The sequence below is a fragment of the Scyliorhinus torazame genome, chromosome 12, assembly GCF_047496885.1.
Source record: "Scyliorhinus torazame isolate Kashiwa2021f chromosome 12, sScyTor2.1, whole genome shotgun sequence".
In the NCBI taxonomy this organism is placed as follows: domain Eukaryota; kingdom Metazoa; phylum Chordata; class Chondrichthyes; order Carcharhiniformes; family Scyliorhinidae; genus Scyliorhinus; species Scyliorhinus torazame.
The window spans coordinates 201354475-201378570 of record NC_092718.1 but is presented as its reverse complement, the minus strand read 5'-3'; the positions used below and the strand labels follow the sequence as shown (position 1 = coordinate 201378570).

General features: G+C 46.4%; 1 protein-coding gene across 7 annotated transcripts in view; it reads right to left on the bottom strand.

The window, feature by feature from the left end:
• Window positions 1–18617, bottom strand: part of tada2a (transcriptional adaptor 2A) — a 44555-nt gene extending 25938 nt beyond the window's left edge. For all 7 annotated transcript variants that reach the window (XR_011933696.1, XM_072469662.1, XM_072469661.1 and 4 more), the window contains exons 1-5: window positions 18395–18617; window positions 13379–13485; window positions 2411–2470; window positions 1213–1304; window positions 171–328 (exon numbers count right to left, since the gene is read on the bottom strand). Coding sequence is in view for 6 of the 7 variants with exons in the window: in XM_072469662.1 (XP_072325763.1) it covers window positions 171–328; window positions 1213–1304; window positions 2411–2470; window positions 13379–13485; window positions 18395–18419 (442 nt within the window). In the remaining variant the exon portion in view is untranslated. The remainder of the gene's footprint in view (window positions 1–170; window positions 329–1212; window positions 1305–2410; window positions 2471–13378; window positions 13486–18394) is intronic.
• Between the last annotated feature and the right edge of the window lie 5479 nt (window positions 18618–24096).

The following is a 24096-nucleotide window of genomic DNA, read 5'->3' as shown; positions in this document are numbered from 1 at the left end:
ATCTTCCTCACCTATATAGCTCAATTACTCACTGGGTAAGCTTAATGAGCCATCAGAGGAGACCCCTAAGCCTTTTCAAAGGTCAGCCACAGTTCAGTCACTGGGGACATCATCTTCCAGTTTGATTCCCCTCCAACACTTCTAGAATTTCAAAGTTAATGAATACTCACATCTAAATGTGATTGCTGTATCAAGGTCTTTGGTTTCTTCAGACCGCTTCAAACTCAGTAAAGTGGAAGAAAATAGGGGATTGTTAACAAAATGTTTCATATAGTGTTTCTCACAATCTTCCTTGGATTTTGTCCGCATCTGGTTGGCTACATCTTGCCTTCAAAAGAGAGATTTTTAAAAAGTGGTAGTTAATAGGTGTGTTGTATAGTATTTTTCCAGTACATAACTAAATAATAAAGTGTGTTACTAGGATAGTTACAAACTATCTTGGCAGAGAATTCTTGGAAGGGTCAGTGTGTAGTGATAGGTTTTGAACCCAGGAGTTCACCAACCTCGGATATGGACGAGGGCAACAGAGATACTGTGGTTGATAATGTCAAAATAGGTTGAGAAGGTCCTCAGCTCAAAGACTTTGGCTGCAACTCTGTTTAGTGTATTTCCTTGCTATGGGAGAAATGAAAGACTAATTGAAGGGTTCAACTATGTTGCAGGAGGTATCAGCATGCATTTGGGAGGTAAAACATAGTTCTTTGGAGAAGAAATAAGAAGTGGAATCAAAACCGTAGATTGCAAGTACAGCAAGGATGGTTTATTCCAGAAGTGGGTGGTAAATACAGTTCTGCTAGAATGGAGGGGATCAGAGGCTGTTAATTATAAAATCAGCTAGCCTGGAGGAGAGGTTTAATGGGGGTAGGAGTCAAAGGAGCAGGAGCTGGATCTCATGTACTGAGCTGAACTTGTAGAGAGAACATTATGGGTGGGTTGTGTGTGTGTGTGTGTGTGTGTGTGTGGGGGGGGGTGATGCAAAAAGTATAAAAAATAAGCAGGGCTCAGTACTAAGGTGGGGAAATGTTTGGCTTGTTGAGCAGGGGAAATGGGAGCAGAGAGCAGCAAAGGTAGCTACAAGCTTCTAGCTTAGTCACAAAAAGTCCATGCACTGTGTAAGGACCATTATGAATTCAAATTTTAGCAGAGAATAAAGTTCACTAGAAAAGAGTGAATTAATATTTGTGTTTCAAGCAAAGCAATGAGTTATGTTACCAGTTTCCAAAACCACAGTCCATCACAGCCTCAAGTAATGCCATTTCCTCCTGAGCTGTCCAGTTTGGATCCAAAATGGGGAAATCAGATGTCTGCATACAGGTCATGGAAAGAAGAAAATTAGATTTACAACCATCACCATTTGTCGAATTGATAGAATGTTTTATGTAGAGAATTGAATTTCTTTTGTAAACTTGTGAAAATCTAGCATGTTGTAGTTGACCCAACAGGAAGAATTGGAGGTGGGAAAATATAATCATTTTCATTCATTGAACTAAAATTTCTACCACAAACTGTTCATAGAATTTACAGTGCAGAGGAAGGCCATTCGGCCCATCAAGTCTGCACCGGCCCTTTGGAAAGAGCACCCCAATTAAGCCCACGCCTCCACCCTATCCCCGTAACCCCACCTAACCTTTTGGACACAAAGGACCAGTTTAGCATGGCCAATCCACCTAACCTGCACATCTTTGGACTGTGGGAGGAAACCCATACACGGGGGGGAAAGCACAAACTCCACACAGTCAACAGAGGCCGGAATTGAACCCGGGACCCTGGAGCTGTGAGGCAGCAGTGCTAGCCACTGTGCCACCCATCGTTCAATAAAATTGGCACAACCTATTTTGAGAGTGCGTGGAAGACAAAAACATCCGGAAGCCTACAGATTACTTGGTCTTCACTTTATAATATATCTTTTAAAACCCAAGACTGATGTATCCTTTTTATTTCTGGTCTCCTCTCCTATTTTTGTCAACTGAGTTGGTGTACCTGCATGGTGAGGTGCCTAATAATAACTTATTGTCACAAGTAGGCTTCAATGAAGTTACTATGAAAAGCCCCTAGCCGCCACATTCTGGCGCCTGTTCGGGGAGGCTGGTATGGGAATTGAACCCGCACTGCTGGCATTGTTCTGCATTACAAGCCAGCTGTTTAGCCCAGTGTGCTAAACCAGACAAGACTATCTCTCAACCCTTGATCCATATCTAATATTTAATGCCCGTTAATGTTTGGTGCAGTAAAAAATGTTATAAACTCTAGATAAATGAAACAAACACTCCATCTCAGAATTGCATAGAGAGACTTATCGATTTACGAGAAACAATAAGGGGCAAGTTGAACTTTCTTAGTTACAAAATAAATTCTGTATTCAATTCCCAATTCCAAGGTAAAGGAGAATTTTAAAAGGTTCTGCACTTACCATTATTTCATAACTATGGTCACTTTGATGCTTCTTGTACTCAAACCCTCTTGTAAAGCACTAAAACAGAAGAATGAAGCATTTAAAATGCTTTACTTCCTCTTAATCTCCCAATGGCATTCTATAGAGATCTTATCAAGCATTCATACCAAAGTTTATTTTGATTAAAATAACGTTAAGAGTTCTTCAGAAAATCACCTACCTTTTCTTTTATCTCCCAATATTGTGACCAATCTTCCAAATCGATGCCTAATTTCCCATCCTTTACAATGTTTTTCAATACAAAGCAGTTGTGAATTTTAAGGCTTAATGCTGTGTCATCATGTCAATTAATTGGACTAGCCATATAAATACTGTGGTGCTGGTCAGAGGCTGGGAATTCTGCAGTAAGTAACTAACCTCCTGTCTCCCCAACGTTTGTCCATCATCTAGAAGGCGCAAGTCAGCAGTGTGAAGAAATACCCTCCACTTGCCTAGATGAGTGCAGCTCCAACACAGGATGCTAGGCCAGAGGTGCTCAGACTTCAGATTTAGATCTATATTTTCGACACTACCTACCAGTGTGGTAGATACCCACCCTCCTCCATAGGGAAATTCAAATACGGATACATTACAAAAGCATCTGTACCCTCAGTAGCAGTAATATGGTATATTAGGTGCGATTCAACCACCATGTTGTACCTGGCACCAATCCGGGCACTCCGGGTGAATCGCGGGAGACCAAATTCAAGATTTGTGCCAGGCACAATCCATTTTGCAACTCATCCTGCCTGCTCCCGATGGAGTTCCGGATTTTGCCCCAAAATGGCAAGGTCATTAAGCATAATTTGCATTCATTTCAATTCATTAGCGAGGTTGAAGTTGAATGCAGTGGCCTCCAGGGAGGTACCCAGCAAGAAGTCACGCGATGTTTAATAAGGGGCTGGTTTAGCACAGTGAGCTAAACAGCTGGCTTGTAATGTAGAACAAGGCAGCACACGCGGGTTCAATTCCTGTACTGGCCTCCCCAAACAGGCGCCAGAATGTGGCAACTAGGAGCTTTTCACAGTAACTTCATTGAAGCCTACTTGTGACAATATTATTTTTTCTTCTTTTCTTTTCTAATACTTCTTTACAAAAATGGAAGCTGGCGCAATGGCTACAGAGGGGAAGTGAGTAGCTCTTTCCATTTATCAGCATGCAGCACAAGGACACCAAAGCTGCTTCCCCAGTGCTCAGGGAGGATTGGGGTGCCATTTAGGGGTTGGGGTTGTTCAGGGGACTGGAGAGGTCCAGGTTGGGAGTGAGGGGCTTTGCATTTGTGAGGTCTCTCAAGCCAACTTTAAAATATTGTGGAGACCCATAACAGGGGCAACCACAACCTGCAGCCTGTCTCTCCATCAAACTCTCCCAGGACAGAGCCCTGCTGCAGCTTCTCTCATGAAAGTCAATTTCACCCTCTTGTGTGCAGCCTTCAGCTTCACAGCTGAAGGCTATTGCAAAATGAATAGGTAGCCTTTATTAGTTGTGATAGGAATTCACGCTCCTGAACTAAGTGCCCGGTTGAAAGGAACAGGCCCCATATCTGAGAGGATGGTTAGTGGACTGGGTGTCCTGCAATCTTTGATGCTTGAAAAAATGTGCTTGTACTCTAGGAGTGTCAGCACCATAGAGGCAGCTGCCAACAATCAAACACGAAAGATAGGGTTTCATCATTGAGGACGCTCTTGTGGCCAAAGGGCAAGTGTCTGGATGAGCGGAGGACAGCTGAGCACGATCTCCCAAATGTTGCTGGCAGACGTCTGGGGTTCCTGATCTGGCCGGGAGGGAGTGAGCAGAGCGAGGGTTTGCCAACACAACTAGCTTGCTAGAAGGTGCTAGAAGGCACAGAGAGAGAAGGCGGGACAGTCAGGCTAAGGGTGGGGGAGGCTTGGGGGATTTGAGGGTTCGCCATAACAGATTATTGGTCCCTCTCCATCGCCAATTCCTTCCAGATACAAGTATGTTTGCTGGTGTAGAGGCCCATGGAGGTTGCTCTTGCTGTGCTTGCCGCAGCCGAGGCGGGCAGACGCTGAAGACGGCAATCGCAGGCTGGAAGCAGCACCGCATGTACAGGGGGCAGACGCATATCCTGAAGACCCGCCGGCATCAGGCTGAGTAGGCGGCCAGAAGGGGAGTCCAGCGACATGGCAAGTTGTGCAGGAGTAGTTGCTCCTTCCACGAGTTGTCAGGCAGCATATGCCGCAGAGAGTGAGTGCGGCACCGATGCCGCATCCTCGCAGACATGGCACCTTTGGAGGACACCCACTCCCAGTGCCGTGAAGGTCATTGCAGCAATGAACATTTATGCCACCGGGTCATTCCAGGGCTCAAGCGGAGACCTGCATGGCATCTTGCAATCTTCAGCCCACAGGTGCATCTGGGAGGTGACAAATGCTCTGTATGCACGGGCATTTGACTTTATCACCTTTGACCTGGACAAGCCCGCCAAGATGCCCAGGTTGCAGGATTTGCTGCCAGCGCTGGGATGCATGTTGCCCTCCACACATCGGGGCATCAGGAAGTGCCCTACATTAACAGGAATGAATTCCGCTCGCTGAATGTTCAGATCGTGTGCGACCTCCGCCTCAGGATCATACACACGTGAGCCTGCTATCCCGGGAGTGTGTATGACACAGCTACATCCTGCAGCACTGAGATTCCCGGTGTCTTCGAGGATGGGTTGGCTTGTTGGGGACAAGGGGTACCCGCTGAGGTCATGGCTGATGACACCAGTGCGGAGGCGTGAGACTGAGGCAGAGACCCATATTGAGACCCAGCTGCCACCAGTGCTGTCAATGATGATGCATGAAGCTGCTTAAATGTGGTTCGGATGCCGGAGCCACGGCTCTACAGCAACCCCCCCCCCCCCCCCCCCCCCCCCCCCCACCCCCCACGAGGGTCTCCCACTTGTGGTGGTCTGCTGTGCCCTCCACAATCTGGCACAGCAGCGGGGCGACATGCTGGATGATGACAAGCAGGAGGGGCTGGAGGACAAACCAAAGAATGGAAGAAAGGCGGCAGCAAGGGTCCGACATGCCAGGAGGACCAGGGAGACCATCGTCATTGCCACATTCTCCTAAGGCGAGGCTGTGCCCGTCAGCTCAACACCCATTCCCCTTCCCCTCCCCCAATCACTCCATCCCTGACCACCCTATTCCCCTTCCAAGGGTCTCTGTAACATCACTCCAGGGCGATGGGCCTGTGTTGGCACTATCAGCTGGGGCCTGTGTTGGCAGTCATCGGGGTACTATACAAGGCAGGAGAGTGACAAACTTGTTGTGAGAAAAGCTGAAGTGCTCCCAGGATCTGATTAAGTTGGACTCCTGTCTTTCTGCTGACAGTGCACTCACACCCATCCTCATGACGCAATATGCAGTGGGGCTTTTCATCTTGGACCACTGAACCAAGGAGGATTGGGGCAGTCCCGCTGTGAAAGTAAAGTGATAGAGGCTTTACAGGTATCAGATGTGAAATGTTTTTTCCTTATAAACATTTTATTGAGGTATTTATAGTTTTATACCAATAACAGAACAGTGTACATTTAAATATAAACATATAGTGCAAAAGCCGTCTTCCTCCCTCACAGGTCCCACCATTTCTAACATCCTACTCTAAACTAAACTAAACCCCAGCCCCTCCCCCCCCCCCCCCCCCCCCCCTTCTGCTGACGGTTAATTTTCCCTAAAGAAGTCGACAAACGGCGGCCACCTCCGGACGAACCCTACCATTGACCCTCTCAGGGCAAACTTGATTTTCTCCAGGCAGAGAAAGCTAGCCATGTCAGTTAGCCAGGTAGATGTGAAATGTTTTAATTTTTTAAAAATAAATTTTTTAAATTCTCCTCCTTTTTCACATTTTCTCCCACATTTACATCCATCAACAATAAACAATAATCAGCAAGATATGTCAGTCCCCATAATAACAACGATCCCATCTACCCACCAACCTCAACCCGCATGTTTACATAAACAAATGACAAAAAGTCACCCTTAATCTTACACAGCTCTTCCCCCCCCCCTTCCCACCCCGGCTAGACCACTCGGACCCTGTTCTGCCAGGCTCCGATGGCCGCAGCCCCTCCCCCCACCTCACTCCCGTTCACTGGCCGGCTTAAACCGGCCAGCGTGGAGGCCCCCGCCTGGGTCCCTTTCCCACTTGCTCGGCCCTAGGAAAGCCCAAAGATCCCCTTTTAGCACACAAACCCCGCATATCCACCTACACCCCAAAGAACCCTCATTTCGAGTGAAAGTCCCGTCCCTTCCCTTGTCCAAATATATACCACATTGGCTCCTTTAGTCTCTACACCCGCGCGTAGTGATACAAAAAAGAAGAAAATACAGTCATGAGGTTACATCGGCACATGGCCATTCCTCAATTTGTCAGTTCTGCCACAGTCCTTCTGCCTTCGCAAACTCCTCCGCTGCTTCCGCCGTTCCAAAATAAAAGTCCCTGATCTTGTAAGTCACCCTCAGCTTCGCTGGATATGCAATGCCGCACCACACCTTGTTAATGTACAGTGCCCTCTTCACCAGGTTGAAGGCAGCCCGCCTCCTTGCCAGCTCCACCGTAAAGTCCTGGTATACACGTACCAGCTCCAGCCCACTGCACCACCCGCTTCTGCTTGGCCCAGCTCAGGACCTTCTCCTTCACACTGTACCTACGGAAGCACAGTCACTGCCCTTGGCGGCTCACTCGCCTTTGGTACAGGCCTCCACGACCAATGAGCCCGATCCAGTTCATATCGGGAGGGATCCTCCCCCAATAGTTTTGCCAACATCGCGGCAAAATACTCAGTCGGTTTCGGTCCTTCAACTCCTTCGGCAGCCCCACAATCCTCAAGTTCTGTCGCCTGGATCGGTTTTCCAGGTCTTCCATTTTTCCTCGCAGATCCTTGTTAGTATCCATCACCTTCCGCATCTCTTTCCCCATCGAGGCAAGTTGATCACCGTGCTGCACTAACGTCTCCTCCACTTCCTTCAGCGCCTCCCCTTGCTCTCGCACCTCCGCCACTGCGCTCGCCACCTCTGTCCTCACCGGGGAAACCGCCTCCTCCACCAGCACACTCAAAACCTCCCTCATCTCCTTCCTCACCGTCTCCATGCATTTCGCAATCTGCGCCAACTGCTTTTCAAATTCCGCAGCCATCACCGTAGTTATTTCTTCAGCCGTAAGCAGTGCGGCCTTCCCTGGTGCTCCAGCCTCCATTTTCCTTGGTGACCCTGCGGCGACCTTTCCACTCCCCGACAGACCTTCAGCTGTTTTTTTTTCCGGCCGTTTTCTTGCTCACCTTCGACATTTTTCTTTGTTCTTTTTTCCTCCTGTGTCTTCACTGTGCCTCCTCCGTGCCTTCTCCCTGCTTCTGCCGCCTCTGTGGACCCTGGGACTGGGCTTAAAGCCCCGAAAATGCCGTTGCCGAATGGGAGCTCTCCATTGTGCGGCCGCCTCCCGCCCGTCACCGGAAGTCGTGAAATGTTTTAATAGTGAACATATTTAATGTGACTGATTTCCATTCCCCCTATCAATGGATACTGACCTCACCTTACAGGGTCCACTCAGTGCTCCTCACTCTCCTTGATCCTCTATGGTCTAGTGCTACCTCTAGGTGTGTCCTCAGGATGCACATCAAAGGTGGAGGCAGCCCGTTGCTTTCCATGCCCTGTGGCCTTTGAAGCCCTTGGTTGTCCTCTGGAGGGGCTGGAGCTGGAGGGCCATGCCACCCTGTTCTGCCCTCGAGTTGGGCCGATGTGTGTGTGTGTGGATGTTTTGGGGGGGGGGGGGGGGGGGGGGGGGGGGGGGGGGGGGGGGGGGAATTAAGAACTGGAGACCGCCTTAGTCTCCTTGGTGGGATGCCCTGGGTTGGACTCCAGCGCGTCCTCCTCCCCGAGGGTTCCTGGATGCCTACGTGGGATGGAGGGATACACAGAATGAGCTCCAGAAGCCTCTTAGTCACCTGGCACTGCCAGTCCTGGAGGACTCCCATTGTCTGCACCATGGTGTTGACGCTCTGAATGATGGTCCTCAGTGGGTCATGCTCTGGAGTGCCTCAGCAATGTCCACCTGCATCTGGGACACATCCTTCATCGACAGGGACATGATGATGAGTCCCTCAGCCATGATCATCACAGACTAAACCATGCCCTGGACACCACCACTCAAGGCACGGATGCCGCGCTCCAGGTTTTCCACTGCGGCCACCACCCTAGCAGTTTTGGCCTGGATGACAAGCATGACCGGCGCCAATTCCTGAGCCTGAAGGCTTTGGGACTCCTCCAATCGGTCTTGCAATCACTGAAATGCCGGTGACACCCCCTACTGACTGTCACAATTGGTGTTCTATCATCTCCATCAGCTCTGGGAGAACCTTGTCCAGAGGTCGGACACCTGGCTAGGAACTTGCTGAGTCCTGGGATCCAGCAGACCTCTGAATGCTATCTCCCTTGGGTGTCCCTGCCTCCACCAAATGTGCATCAGCAACTGTGTGGTGCACACCAGAAAATGTCCCCGAAGCCTGACCACTCATGTCACCCACCGAGGTGTGTGTCTCTGCGCTGGTGGAAGGTGTGGGTGATAGCTGTGATGCATCGCCGATGTTCTCTTCGGAGTTCTCCTCCTTGGTGGTCTCATGGGTGGCAGGAGGCAGGATATGACTCTGGATGGCCCGGCCTCATCAGATGGTGATCCTGCAAGACAATGGACACATGGTCAGTGAAAGGGAAGGATAATTTTGAGGGACATCAACAACTCATGTCATCTGGATGAAGTGGCAGTGGATCCTCACCTCTCTGGCGCAGGCCGACCTCACCATGGGTCACTGCTTTCTCCTCTGGCAATCCCGCGATCTCCAGGGCCAGTTCCTCATAGGGGTGAGGACTTGGATCTCTAGGACACCCCCCCCCGGGCATCTTAGCCCATAATAAGAGGGAAAGGTTAATTGTCTCCTACCGGGAGAAAGAGAGGACATTGGGAACTGCATGCTTGATCGGTTAGGAGGATCTATAGCAGGTGGCACGTGCGGGCACCACACCTAGACATGAAGGGGTTGTGCTGGTGGGTGCCAGGGGTGCCGAGGAACAAACCTGAAGATTTGATGTTGGGAGGTGTCAGCCAGTGGATTTTAAGGGTGGGGGGGGGGGAAGAGAAGAGAATTGAGGGCTGGCTCGCAGGATTGATGCCATGGGAAAGATGGCATTTACCCATGCAGCACAATAGAGGTAGTTTGTCTTCTTCCGACACTGGACGGCAGTCCTCCTCGTCATGCTACCCACACTCATTTCAGCTGTCACTGCCTCCAAGGCAGCATTGCTGATCCTGCTGCTGATTGTCGGACCCCCCTCGGGGGAACAGGGTCATCTACAGCGTCGAGAAGCCTGGCCAGATCGGCATCCCCAAATTGAGAAGTAGATCTCTGTGCTGTCATCCTCGTTTCTTGACTGGGAGTAAATGTTAAGGGAGCTTTTAAAAGCAGCGAACAGCTGAGGTGCGAGTTGGGCATATCAGGTGGTGAGGGAGCCAGGCGTGTCCAGATTCACGTGGTGGCTCATTTCTGGAACTAAGTGCAGGTGAACATAGGCTGCAATGTTGTCAATGCAAACACCCCTTATTCGAAAGACAGAGGTTGCGGGTGACCTGATAAGAGGTCTACAAGATTATGAGGGGCATGGATTGAGGTATGGGCAGGCACTCTTTCCCAGTGTGGAGGGGTCAGTCACCAGGGGGCATAGGTTTAAGGTCCTTGGGGCAAAGTTTAGAGATGTGCGAGGCAGGTTTTTTTACGCAGAGGGTGGGGAGTGCCTGGAACCCGTTGCCTGGGGAGGTTGTGGAAGCAGATACATTAACGACGTCAGAGGCATCTTGACAAACACATGGATAGGATGGGTATAGAGGGATACGGAACAAGGAAGTGCTGAGGGTTTTGGCAATGGTGGTATCATGACAGGTACATTGTTGTTTGTACCTCGCCAAACAAAGTTAACAGGTGAAAATATTCTAAATATGTGCTAACTGCATGTTGCTTTCAACCCATGGCAAGCATCGAATGCAAGACTTTTGCAGCCGCCTTCACCAAAATGCACAAAAGTATATAATGCAGTTTCTATTCATTATCGGCATACACCTTTCCATGGAGAAAATGCCACAAAGTGTTCACCGTTTGTGTGCTGACTCAGCACATATGTAGCAAGCATGCACTGTAGGTGCGCCAACTCCATGCACGCATCGTTTGTAGAAAGCACACCGTCTACTGCATACTAATCCCCCATCGACCAATCAACCACAATTCATGTTTTGGGCACCTGAGCTAGACACTATCGAGGACAAAGTAGCCTGCTTGATCAGCACTTCATCCAGCACCTTAAGCATTCATTCCCTCCACCACTGGAGCAGTGAGGGAAGGTGTACAAGATGCACTGCAGCCACTGGTCAAGGGTGCTTCGTTAGTACTTTCTAAACCACAACCGTTGTCACCTTGAAAGACAAAGGCCACAGATGCAGCAGACACCATCATCTGCAAGATCCCCTTAAAGGCACAAACCATTTTGACTTGATATTACATCATCATTCCTTCTCTGTCGGTGGGTCAAAATCCTGTATCTCCATCCTTAACAGCACTGTGGGATGTACTGTAAATATACCAGATGGACTGCAGCGGTTCAATGTGGTTGATCACCAGCTTGCAATAAAGGATGGGCAACAAATGCTGGCCTGGATAGTGAAACTCACATCCCAAATAAGAATAGAAAAAAACACTACCTTGAGATTGCCAGCAAGTAATTCAGTAAAATTCAAGCATAAAATTGGACATCAAAAGGAAGCAAAGCCTAGTTTTCAAGTTCAGGCATCAAACTACAGCAGAATCACAAAACATAAAAGATTACAATTCCCAAGTTTCAAAGACGATGGTTTTTCTGATTTAAGGAAAAAATTTTTTTTTTGCTATGACTATCACTTTTGGATTTTGTTCAACTCAAAGGAGACACTCCTTAAGTATTTTGTGGCATCATTTATTATTGCAAAAATTGTACTTTTAGTGTGGAGTTAGAGGAGGTTGTTGGGGGTTAGGGTGTCAGGTCTGGTGGGCTAGACATGAAGATGACAGATCACTTCTCGGCCTTTTGGCGAAGGTCAAGCACAGGAGATCAGGTGCAATGCCTGGTCTTGTCAGCTTGGATCTCGTATGTCTCTGTTGTGGGACCACGAATGGGATTTAATTTTTGGAACAAGAAAGGAGATGGATTAAGGGCTTGCCCAGGCCAATCTATGCATTGACTACATGACTCTGAGAAAGGAATACACTTTTTTGAAAGATTGGAAAATGCTGACGTTCTTGGTCTGAAAACTGAGCTGAGAATCATTCAAACTTTGCAGGCCGAACCTGTCGAAAGGGGGAATTTTTTGAGCACATGACCAGGTGCAGTTGATATAGTTCACATGGATTTCAGCAAAGCCTTTAACAAGGTCCCACATAGGATCATAGAATTTATAATGCAGAAGGAGGCCATTCTGCTCATCGAGTCTGCACAGGCCCTTGGAAAGAGCATCCTACTTAAGCCCACTCTTCCATCCTGTCCCCATAACCCAATCTTTGGACTGATGGAGGAAACCCACACAGACACGGGGAGAAAGTGCAAACTCCTCACAGTCACCCGAGGCTGGAATTGAACCCGGGTCCCTGGAGCTGTGATGCAGCAGTGCTAACCACTGTGCCGGTCCATGGGAGACTTATAAAGGCGGCAAATGCACATGGAATACAGGGCAACTTGATAAGGTGGATTCAAAATTGGCATAGCTCTAGGAGACAGATGGCTGCTTTAGTGACTCGAAGCTAGTGTCCAGTGGCATACCTCAGGGATCTGTGCTGGGCCCCCTATAATTTGTCATTTATATAAACGACAGATGACTATGTGAGGTGTAGGATCAGTAAGTTTGTGGGTGACACAAAGATTGGCCAGGGGCTATCAGTGAAGTTGAGGGACTTGGGGTTAGGGGAAGATATAGATGGGTCAAATAGGCAGAAAGGGGGCAGACGGAATTTCACCCTGAAAAGTGTGAGGCGATATACTCTGGAAGGAGTAATTTGACAAGGAAGTATTCACATAATGGCCTGACACTGGGAAGTTGCGAGGAACAATGGGACCGTGGCGTGTTTGTCCATAGATCTCTGAAGATAAGAGGGCAGGTTAATAGGGTGGTGAAAAAGGCAAAAGGGACACTTGCTGTTATCAATCAAGGCATAGATTACAAAAGCAGGGAGGTCATGTTGGATTTGTATAGAACTTTGGTGAGGCGCAGCTGGAGTACTGTGTGCAATGCTGTTCGCCACATCATAGGAAGGATGTGATTGCACTGGAGGGGGTGCAAAGGCTATTCACCATGATGTTGCCTGGAATGGAACATTTACGTTATGGAGACAGGTTGGATAGGCTTGGGTTGTTTCCCCTAGAGCAGGGAAGACTGAGGGGAGACCTGATCGAGGTGTACAAGATTATGAGGTGCATTGTCAAGTGGATAGGGAGCAGCTGTACCCCTTGGTTGAAGGGTCAGTTATGAGGGGACACAAGTTCAAGATAAGGGACAGGAGGTTTAGTGGGGGAATGAGGAAAAACGTTTTTGCCCAGAGGGTGGTGACGGTCTGGAATGCACTGCCTGGGAGGATGGGAGAGGTGGGTTGCCTCACATCCTTTAAAAAAGCACCGTGGCATGTCATAACATTCAAGGCTATGGGCCAAGTGCTGGTAAATGGGATTAAGTAGGCAGGTCAGTTGTCTTTCATGCGTTGGTATAGACTTGATGAGTCAAAGAGCCTCTTCTGAACTGTATTAGAGCCTCTTCTGAACTGTATTATTCTGTGTGATGATACTTACAATAGAATACTGCAATTGAATAATGTTAAATGTAAGCAAGAAAGAGGAACCTGTTCCCTGCAGTCTCATATAAACTTTGTTTATGTACCTGTAAACATATAAGCAGTGGAGGAGGTCCACAGTCTGCACACTTTATGTAGGGTTCCATCAGGTAAGAAGAGCATCCACGACATGGTGGTTGATCAAAGGGATCACCTGAAATAAAATCAGATCACGATGATTCAGCAATTACCAACTCTGAAAACTGTAAAACATTGAGTATACATGGGCAGCACAGTGGTTAGCACTGTTGGCTCACAACATCAAGGACCTGGGTTCGATCCCGGCCCCAGGTCACAGTCCGTTTGGAGTTTGCACATTCTCCCTGTGTCTGCGTGGGTCTCACTCCTACAACCCAAAAGATATACAGGGTAGGTGGATTGACCACACTAAATTGCTCCTTAATTGGAAAAAAAAAGAATTGGGTACTCGAAATTTGTTTAAAAAAAAAACATTCACACTATGCATTCATGTCACTAATCAACTTTCGATAAAAGTGTAAGAATGGAATTGCTAAATTTTCATGCAGTCATCCCGAGCTACTTCAACACCCACCCCACCTCTTCAGAGTCAGTCTCAGTAAATTGTCAAAGTGGACATGTGCAATTGCCACACTAAGCATTTAAAACCCATAAAGAGTCATATTGAACTTGAAATGTTAACTCTTTCTCTCCAGATGCCACCAGACTGATAGGAGTTTTCCCAGCACTTTCTGTTTTTTTGTTTCAGATCTCCAGCATCCACAGTATTTTGGCTTTATGAAAAAAAACACTCAGCTGCCCAAATGTAGACTTTCCATCCTTAACAATTTTATGTCTGAAGAGAGTATTTTGAGCTGTGTAACACTGGCCGGACTATAGGTGGTTACAAGCCTGTCAGTGGTAGTAGCAGCAGTTTGAGCATTGACAAAGAAATATATATATATATATATGGACCTCATGTTAAAGCATAATAATTCAAACTAATTTTTAAAACAGTGTCAATATGACAATCAGATTAGTAACAAAAATAATCTATACACACTTTATTATTACAAATTCTCATTACTATATTCTGGAGCTTCTGATTTGGGAATGGGAAATAAATAGGAAAAACGCAGTTTATGGACAGAAAATGCTAGAAATACTCAGCAGGTCTGGCAACACCACAGAGAAACAAAATTAAAATTTCAGGTTGATGCCCTGTCATTAGAAATGGAAAATGTTACAGAGGTTAGCAAATATAGGGGCAGGTAAATGGGGGGGGGGGGGAGAAAGCGGAAAGAACAATAGCGACGGTCTTTTAAAGGGAGGAAAGCAGGGATTATTAAATGACAAAATATTATGAATTTTGTTACATAATTGCTCCCTCTTGTTAAGATTTAACCTTTCATTCTAACCTTCTTTCCCTGCCTCTGATCATGCTTAAAACCTATTCTGTATCTTTTTCCAGTCCTGGCGAAATGTAATTGACCTGAAACACTATTTCTCTCCACAAACACTGTTTACCTTGCTGAGCATTTCCAGCACATATAAAAATTTAGATTTTTAGCATCCGCGGTATTTTGCTTTTGTACACAGCATATGGGAGGCACTTCCCTGTTCTGATTTCATTACTTCAGACTGTGGAATGGAAAACTAGGTGTTGTTTAAAATTTGGAAGCAAAGTACAGGATTACAAAAAGGTGCTTTGAACGTGTGCAGCATTTGTTTTCACAATGTCCATTTATTTTTCAAAAAATGGCTTTCTAGCAGGAGATGCAGAAAACTTCAGAATAAAAGTAATAGGTCAGTTATCTGTTAAAAATCCAAACATGTGGTTTTGTGACTGGTAATAAAAGGTACATTCAAAAATGTGGCAGGGAAGAAGGGGAGAATAAATACAAGAGGACACGGCAATTTGCAGCGAGAGGATTTTAAGTACTTTTTATATCTATTCATACCACAGAAACCCCTCCTGGTGTAATATATGTTTTCCCAGCTATAAAGCCTGACTGGTGATCTGATTGCTTTAGAGGATACTGCAAAACATCATCCTTCAACATCTGAATTTTATTTTGATAGGATGAGGAGGGTGTTAAGGAATGGCTCACCTTCTCCGATAATTATCTCATGGAAGCAGTAGTAATGCAGGAAATAAAAAAACAAAAACATTGGAAATCATAAATATCCTCCCCACAGATGCTGGCTGGCCTGCTGGGTTTGCTGCTTTTGTGTTTCGGTAAATTTATTTCAAAATATGACTTGCATATGTGGGATAAAGTTTATTTGCAGGGCGAAGGAAAGAGAGATACAGAAGCAGGGTGGGAAGTAGAGTGGGAGGAGACTTAGTGTGCTATATAAATATTTGCAGCGACCTGTTTTTAAGTCCAAGTAATTCCATGTCAAAACAAAGTAAATTTACAGGTTTAAAAAATCAGATCAGTTTGCAAAATAAATTCTCCAATCCCAAATTTCATCTTTAAGTCTCCTGTAGCATTGCGTGAACCTGCTTTGCATTATTTTTGAATAAAAAAGATTACTAAACAAAACAAAAATAAGGGAGGGGGAGGGGAGAAGAACAGGCCCTAGGGTGGCACTGTCGCTTCACAGCTCCAGGCTCGATTCCCGTCTTGGGTCACTGTCTGTATGGGGTCTGCACATTCTCCCCATGTCTGTGTGGGTTCCCTCCGGGTGCTCCGGTTTCCTCCCACAGTCCAAAGATGTGCAGGTTAGGTGGATTGGCCATGATAAATTACCCTTAGTGTCCAAAGGGGGTGGGGTTGCTGGGTTACAGGTATGGAGCGGAGGTGTGGGCTTAAGTGGGGTGCTCTTTCCAAGGGCCAGTGCAGACTCGATGGATCGAATAGCCTCCTTCTGCATTGTAAGTTCTATGTCTATGGTGGAGCCCTGTAACCTAAACAAAATGGCAAAGGAAACTGAACAAGCCAAGCCAACAGGTCGTTCCTGGGGGTGAAGAAGCACCCAGCCTTGTGACACTCACCTGATGTCAAAGGCCTCATGTGTACTGGTGTATATCACATGGTCCTTCTCCAGGGCTTTAAATTCAAAGTACTTCTTTGTGCATTAACCACAAAAGTTAATATTGATCCAATCGGGCTGCTTTGTAGGAATACATGGCTCCGAGTGCGTGTCGGGGACTTCATTGGGTTGATTTAAAGTCATGTGGAGAATAAGCATGTGAAGGCCCCACTGAAATTTGAACTCAGGATCTCCTGTATAGGAGATAGGCTCTTCAACCCCAATAAGTCACAGCACCAGGCTCTTCAACCCCAATAAGTCACAGCACCAATCATTTTTGTATTGCTTGATGGGAATGTGGATATCACTGGCAGGGATGGGTGGCATTTGTTGCCCATCCTGATTCACCCTTGAAATTGCTACCTAGATTCTTACATGCCTTATTGATTTAATTTACAAGCCTGCCCACCTCATTCTTTCCCCCCAAAAAAATGTTCACATCGCTCTCTCGAGCAGGAGACGCAGTCGTATGTCAGTTATCTGTCTAAAATCAAAACAAACATGTGTTTTTGTGGCTGGATAATAAAAAGGTACATTCAAAAACCCAACAAAATAAAATTCAGATGTTTATTTATTAAAGAAATAAATTTAGAGTACCCAATTCTTTTGTCCCCACAATTAAGCAGCAATTTAGCACGGCCAATTCACCTGCCCTGTACATCTTTGGGTTGTGGGGATGAGACATGGGGAGAATGTGCATACTTCACATGGACAGTCACCCAGGACAGGGATCGAACCCTGGTCCTCAGCGGCACGAGGCAACACTGCTAACCGCTGCACCACATCCTGATGTTGAAAGATGGTGTTTTGCCGGATCCTATTATGAAAAATATACAAGTCTGCTCTCAGATTATCTGGTCATTATCAAACTTGCTGTGTGCAAAAAAGTTGTTTCCATTAGCAGGGGAGACTAGGACCCGGAGGCACAGCCTTAGAATAAAAGGGAGTCACTTTAGAACAGAGATTAGGAGAAATTTCTTCAGCCAGAGTGGTGGGTTTGTGGAATTCATTGCCACAGAGGGCGGTGGAGGCCGGGACGTTGAGTGTCTTTAAGACAGAAGTTGATAAATTCTTGATATCTCAAGGAAATAAGGGCTATGGAGAGAGAGCGGGTAAATGGAGTTGAAATCAGCCATGATTGAGTGGTGGAGTGGACTCGATGGGCTAAATGGCCTTACTTCCACTCCCATGTCTTATAAGATGGCCTGGTTTCCCCCCACAGCAACAGCGACTACATCTCAAAAGCGTTTTCTGGTTTTATTTCAGATTGCTTTTTAAAAAAAATAAATTACTTTATCAGTTACGAAACCAGAGCTCAGAGTGTGGATAGGGGCATCCAGCTCCTTTCCTGCTCCAAAAAACCAATTCAAATTGAATCCAATCCACCGTCCCAAGAGAGACACATACCGGATCCAGGCATTACACTTGACCTCACTCTCAAATCTTAGCCAAAAGGCTGAGACCATTTGACAAGTTGCAGACTTGTTGCCCCACCCACACACGCAGGTGGAGGCCAAGCTCGCCTGCATTTCCCCTCCACCGCCATCAGAAGCGAGAGAGAGCAAATAACACACGGCACACGTGGCCGTCTTCTGTCGACTTGGGAGGCAGGGAGCTCGCCGGACATCCTTCCTAGTTTGCAGCGCTCTCTTTCGTGTTTTTTCTCTCTACAAAATGAGTCGAGGGGGGCGAGAAGCAGAAGAGGGTTGGAATTCGACCTGAACAAGGCGGGGACGGTTTATCCGTGGTGGAGAGAGGAGGAAGAGGATCGACCTGCCAGTGGATGGAAGGACGCCTCTCCGACTTAACGATTCATACTTTTAAAAACAAACTGCTCCATGATCCGGGCTGCGATTTCTACTGATTTATTTTCCGCCGACACGTTTGTTTTGTTCTTCCACATCGCACGTTGGGTGGGGGGATTTTTATTTGGAGGGGGAAAAAAAAAATCGCCCCTCGGCTCGTTGTCAGCGCAGCTGCCGTACAGGCCTGAGGAAAGGCCCGATGCTCCAGCCGGCCAACTATCCCCACCCTTCCCCAATGGTGGTGGACCGGGGGCTACTCACTGCCGAACGGCGCCAGCCGGTCCATGCTTCACAAAGCGGCGCCGACAGTAGGAATCGGAAAATTAAACCACGGTGACGATCCAGCCCCGATACTTTATCTTTTTTTTCCTCTCTCTCTCTTCCCCCTCTATCTTCTGGTGTTTTATTTCGGGACCGGCGCGGCTCCCTCACTGGCCGACGAGCCGCTCTCCGTTTGCCGCCATTTTATCCCCACTCCGCCCGCAAGATGGCGCCCGGCGTCACTCAGGATGATTGGCAGCCGCCTCAGCCAATCGGCTGTTGGCATTCACCCCCCCCCACACCTAGCCCCGCCCCCTCGATCAAGCCCATTGAAACTCGGTGCTCACCCTGCGTTGGTTCTGAGAGCTGAAAAGGCTATTCACGTTGGCTGAGCTGATTCGGGCTCCTTTCACCCGCTCTGCAAGGTGCATTGATTGATTGATGCCGACACCTCCACAGAAATCCCTGCTGGTGCAGAAGGAGGCCATTCGGTCCCTCAGGCCTGCACCGAACAGCGGCGGCTTGATGGTTAGCACTGCCGCCTCATAGCAGCAGGGACCCGGGTTCAATTCCAAACTTGGGTGACTGTGTGGCGTCTGTGTGTTCTCCCCGTGTCTGCGTGGATTTCCTCCGACAGCCCAAAGATGTGAAAGTTAGGTGGATTGAAAATGAAAAACGCTTATTGTCACAAGTGGGCTTCAAATGAAGTTACTGTTGCCATATTCCGGCGCCGATTTGGGGAAGCTGGTACGGGTATTGAACCCGCTGGCCTTGTTCTGCTTTACAAGATGTTTAACCCCCTGTGCTAAACCAGCCCCTGATTGGCCACGATAAATTGTCCGTTAGTGTCCAAAAGGTTAGATGGGGTTATTGGGATAGAGTCGGAGCGTGGGATTAAGTAGGGTACTCTTTCCAAGGGTCGGTGCATACTCAATAGGCTGAATGGCTTCCTTCTCTGCACTAATGGTTCTATAACTCATCCAGGTCCAACCCCGTGCCCCATAACCGACACATCTTGGATGCTATTGGGCAAATTTAGCACAGCCAATCCACCTAACATGCACATTATGGGTGGCACGGTAGGACAGTGGTCAGCACTGTGGCTTCACAGTGCCAGGATCCCAAGTTCGATTCCCGGCTTGAGTCACTGTCTGCAGAGTCTGCACGTTCTCCCCTGTTTGCGTGGGTTTCCTTCAGGTGCTCCGGTTTTCTCCCACAAATCCCGAAAGACGTGGTTAGGTAATTTGGACATTCTGAATTCTCCCTCCGTGTACACGAACAGGCGACAGAATGTGGTGACTAGCGACTTTTCACAGTAACTTCATTGCAGTGTTAACATAAGTCTACTTGTGACAATAAAGATTATTATTATGTGCGAACTGCGATGCAATTGCAACTGAGAAAGACCAGTGGATTCTGGAAATATTTCTAGTGCGTCTTTCGTGGCCTCCGGAATTCTTGAAGCACTACTCACCTCCATTTAAGTACTCTTCGAGAGTCAGTTCGAATGGCAAAGTCCCACGACTGGAAGCAAAATAAATGACTACATCAATCTGTTTTTCATGATGTTGAGTGGGATAAATGCCCTCCCTCCAGAAAGCCATTTGATGTAAAATTGGAGCCAATGTTTGAATACTTTTATCTTTATTTGTAGAGTTACACATTACAAGCATACACCTCTGAAACCAACATAGTTTTAGTCTGTGACTAATCACAGGATCAAGTAAATCTCAAATGAATGCCCACTGTCCACACAAAACAAATATATTAACAGCTACCATAATCCCTCTGAAATGACCATAACCTCAGGATATCACTGTTAGGAATTTTGGAAATTGACGGTGAACTTGAGATGAAAACAAATTAACAGACAAGTAAGATTAGCAGATGTCTAGAGACATTGAGGTTCAAATGACCTTTACCAGAGATCAATGGGGCTATAGAAATCATAACTTCTGAAGGCAAGGAATTTGAGATTCAGACAGCCAAATCCAGAGGGTGTGATATCAAAGAGACTGAACAGAATAACTGCTAGCACCTTTATTGGGGAAGCAGGCTAGTTCTACATCCAACAGTCAGACAGGTCTATTCCACCTATGATCCAAGCCATGAAGGCCTGTTCCATCTGACGTTTAGAGCCATGGCAGATTGCAGTTATTCTCTAAAAGTCACAGTTTTGTGTCTTCGTTGAACCAAGGAAGACATGTTTTCCCAGATTTGGTCACCTAACCGGCGTGTGGTAATTATTCGCTGGATTTGACCTAGAGAATTGGATGATGCTTGGAAAAATGGGTGTCTCAATTCAAAGAACGTGGGTATTCTGGCAAGAGGTAACCAGATAAATGGTGTGGCTAGTTATTCAAATACTTAAGTGTCACAATGTATATTAGTCTTGTGTCATGCTTTTTTCTTTTACTTTAATAAATATTCTTTATTAGTTGTATACACAACTCGTCTGGCTCCTCACTGGGTTGTACATTGTTCCTCATATTATTCCAAACAAATGTACACCTGTGCTTCAAATTATCCTTTGGGTTTTGGGACACTCTCGCAGCTAGCATCAGTGGGGTGCATAATACAGACAATCACAGATTTGCAAAGAAATCCTGAACTTGTAGTAATGCCCTCAGGGCTCCAACAGAGGAGTGCACCTGCCAACCCCTCCAAAGCTGCTAACCATGAAATCAATGAGAACTTTGATATTCCCATTTCCTCAGTATTGTTAGAGATTCCGGTGTGATTTACTGGCCGCTTCCCGCAGGAATTGGGACGAGAGGCCTCTTCCAGGATTCCTGATGGTCATTATGCCTGGTTCACTTAATTCTGCCAATGCTAGATCTAACCAATCTGAGTCATCTACTGGCCTTGCCGAGACCACCCCAGCAGGGCACTGTTTAGCACTGGTCCCCACTAACGGGGACCAGGTGGAATGACACTTAGGGAGGTCTCAAAGGCGAATGGAGGCCCCCGGGTGCTTGGTATCTGAGCAGGGTGGCACAGCTGATGCGACCCAGGCACTGCCGGCCTAGTACCCAGAGATATCAGGTTGGCAGTGCCCAAATGGCATTTTGCTTGCGACGGGGATGCCCTGCCCATATGAGGTGAAGGGGCATCGAGGACCGCCCCCCCCCCCCCCAAACAGGTGAGGTGGGGGGCTGGAAGTCATCTCGGGGGTTCGAGAGATCGGGCGCCATTTTCAAAAAGCCGAGCTCCTCAGTGCAGGAAATGCAACGGAGTGCAGCCTCAGGAGTGTTCCCCGCTGAGGCCCGGCGCTAGAAGCACTGGGAACGATCCTGCCCAAAATATACTCTGTTTCTGATTAGATTATGACCCCCATAAAAAAATCCACTTTGCCAATTGAATGCAACTAGGTTTTTAATATGATTAATAAAATTAGATGAACAGAATTTCCATTGAAAAAATATTTTTTTGTTCGTGGAGTGCTGATAGATGATTAAATAGTAATTTTAAAAAGCTTAATTATTCAAAAATGTTCAGAATATTTTACCTCCTGCCTTCACCTCATGTGTATGTCCCAATATTTAATTTGCTCTAGTCATACAGGACGGAAATAGGCCCTTCATGTCTATGCCGAACATCAAATACCAATCTATACTAGCACTTGGTCCATAGCCTACTATGCCGTGGCGATTTAAGTACTCGTCCAGACACTTTGTAAATGTTGCAAAGACCACCTGCCTCTACCATCCTTTAAGGCAGCGCGTTCCATATTTCCACTGCCCTCGGGATGTAAAAATGTTTCCTCAGGTCCCCTCTAAACCACGCACACTTTACCTTAAACCCATATCCTCTGGTCTTATACACGGGTAATGTTTTTTATTTTAGAGTTTCTTGTTTTCTGTTTGAGAGAGTCCGGGGTGTCTGCTAAAAGTTGTTTTTTTTACGTGATTTGCTATTTGGATAACCCGATAACCTCACTTTTTCCCCATGCTGCAATCAGTTGCGGTATCACTGCATGATGGTGGAGCTGAAATTCCCATCAGAGATCACACAAGATCTCTCAGCGAGACTTGCATTATGGTTAATAGCAAGCAGCCTTGCTTTGCATCTGTCTCCGAACTTGCAGTTAATAATTGAAATGCCAGCTTAGATTGTGCTCAACTCTGAATTTAAAGAGGCAAGGATGCGAGCATTCAGCCAGAACAAACACATGATGCTACATAAATGCTATAATGCTGCAATTTATTCTTCAATATTGTTATGTTGTAAACATATTTTTGTTTGGTCATCTGGTGTACGAAAATTATAATATCACAATATGTGTACGGCCATGTGAGGAAGAGGCGAACATATCCCTTTCTATTTCTGCATGGGTAATATCACCTAATATCCCCATTCCAAATGCCTGAATTACCTTAAATGCTTGAATTACTCTAAACTTAATTACCTTCTGTTATCTGATTGTAATGCTCTGCCAAACAAACAAAACATCTGCTGAAAATATCACTAAGGGGAAACGTGGAGATGAATCTGAGGAAGCCAAAGGTAAAACCTGGAGTAATTCTGGATGTATGCTTGTTTTCACCCTGATCATGCTAAAAATGAACCATCCAGATATCTCTGAGACCCTCCAAGTGTAAGGGATATCAACGCCCATATTATTTACAATGGTGATTAAAAACATCAAACATGCAAAATCCAAAATTAAACATAAATGTTGGAAATATGTGACAGGTCAACAATATGTTTGAGGACTCTTTGCTGCTTGTATCCTTTTGCTGTGACTAGGCTGCCATCTGCTGGCTAGCTCATTCACCTTGATACCTTTCGAACTTCCCAACTTTGTGTTCCCAGTGTACAACTTTGCCCAAGAGTGCGGCGCCAGAAATTTGGCTGTGCATATCTAAATGATCCATAAATCGTGAGCAGCACATGTCAGAATTCATGAAAACATCTTTCCAGTGAGGGTCTCAGGGGAGCACTAAGAAATTACCCCATAATTTCCAAGGCTGCTGTACCACATTCCTTTTATTATATTATTTAAAATTAACATCAAAGTCTTATACTGTTCGGGGAGTTTGTGCTTCTGCTTTGTGCATTTCTCCCCTCAATTGTAGATGTGGGCTTGTTCTGATTTAACCTAACAAAATATGCAAAGCACAGTTGCCAAGTTGACTGAAGCAGAAGTCTCAGTCTGCAACACTCCCGAAAATCACTGGAAAGAGTAGCTGTGACAAATACTTGGATATCTCCTTATAGAAGTATAAGCTCGAGAGGGCTGTGACAAGTCAATGTAAGATTTGTTGTCAAGTCTAATCCATAGCTTAACAGTAAATGTGCCACTGATCTGCTAAATTAAAAGTGACTCAGGATATATTCATTTACATGCCTTGGATCATCCAGTAATTAAGAATTCCTTTACGGGTAATTCATTCAGATGATTTTCAGAAGCCACCACATGAGAAAATAGTGCATTTGAAGTCTAAAGGTGTGAAAATTGGGGCAATGGACCATTAGAGAAATGTAGATGATTTAAATTTTCTTGCTTTGCATCTGAGGCATCATGGCTGAAACCCATCCTACCAGACAGTAATGGAATGTATTGGAAAGACAAATTAACAGCAGTTTAACAACTCATTTGAAACACAGCACCTGCAACTGTGCAGCATTCTCTCAGTTCTGCACAGGAGTGTCAGCCTGATCATTGTGCTCAAGTCCGAGAATGGGACTTGAACCCACAA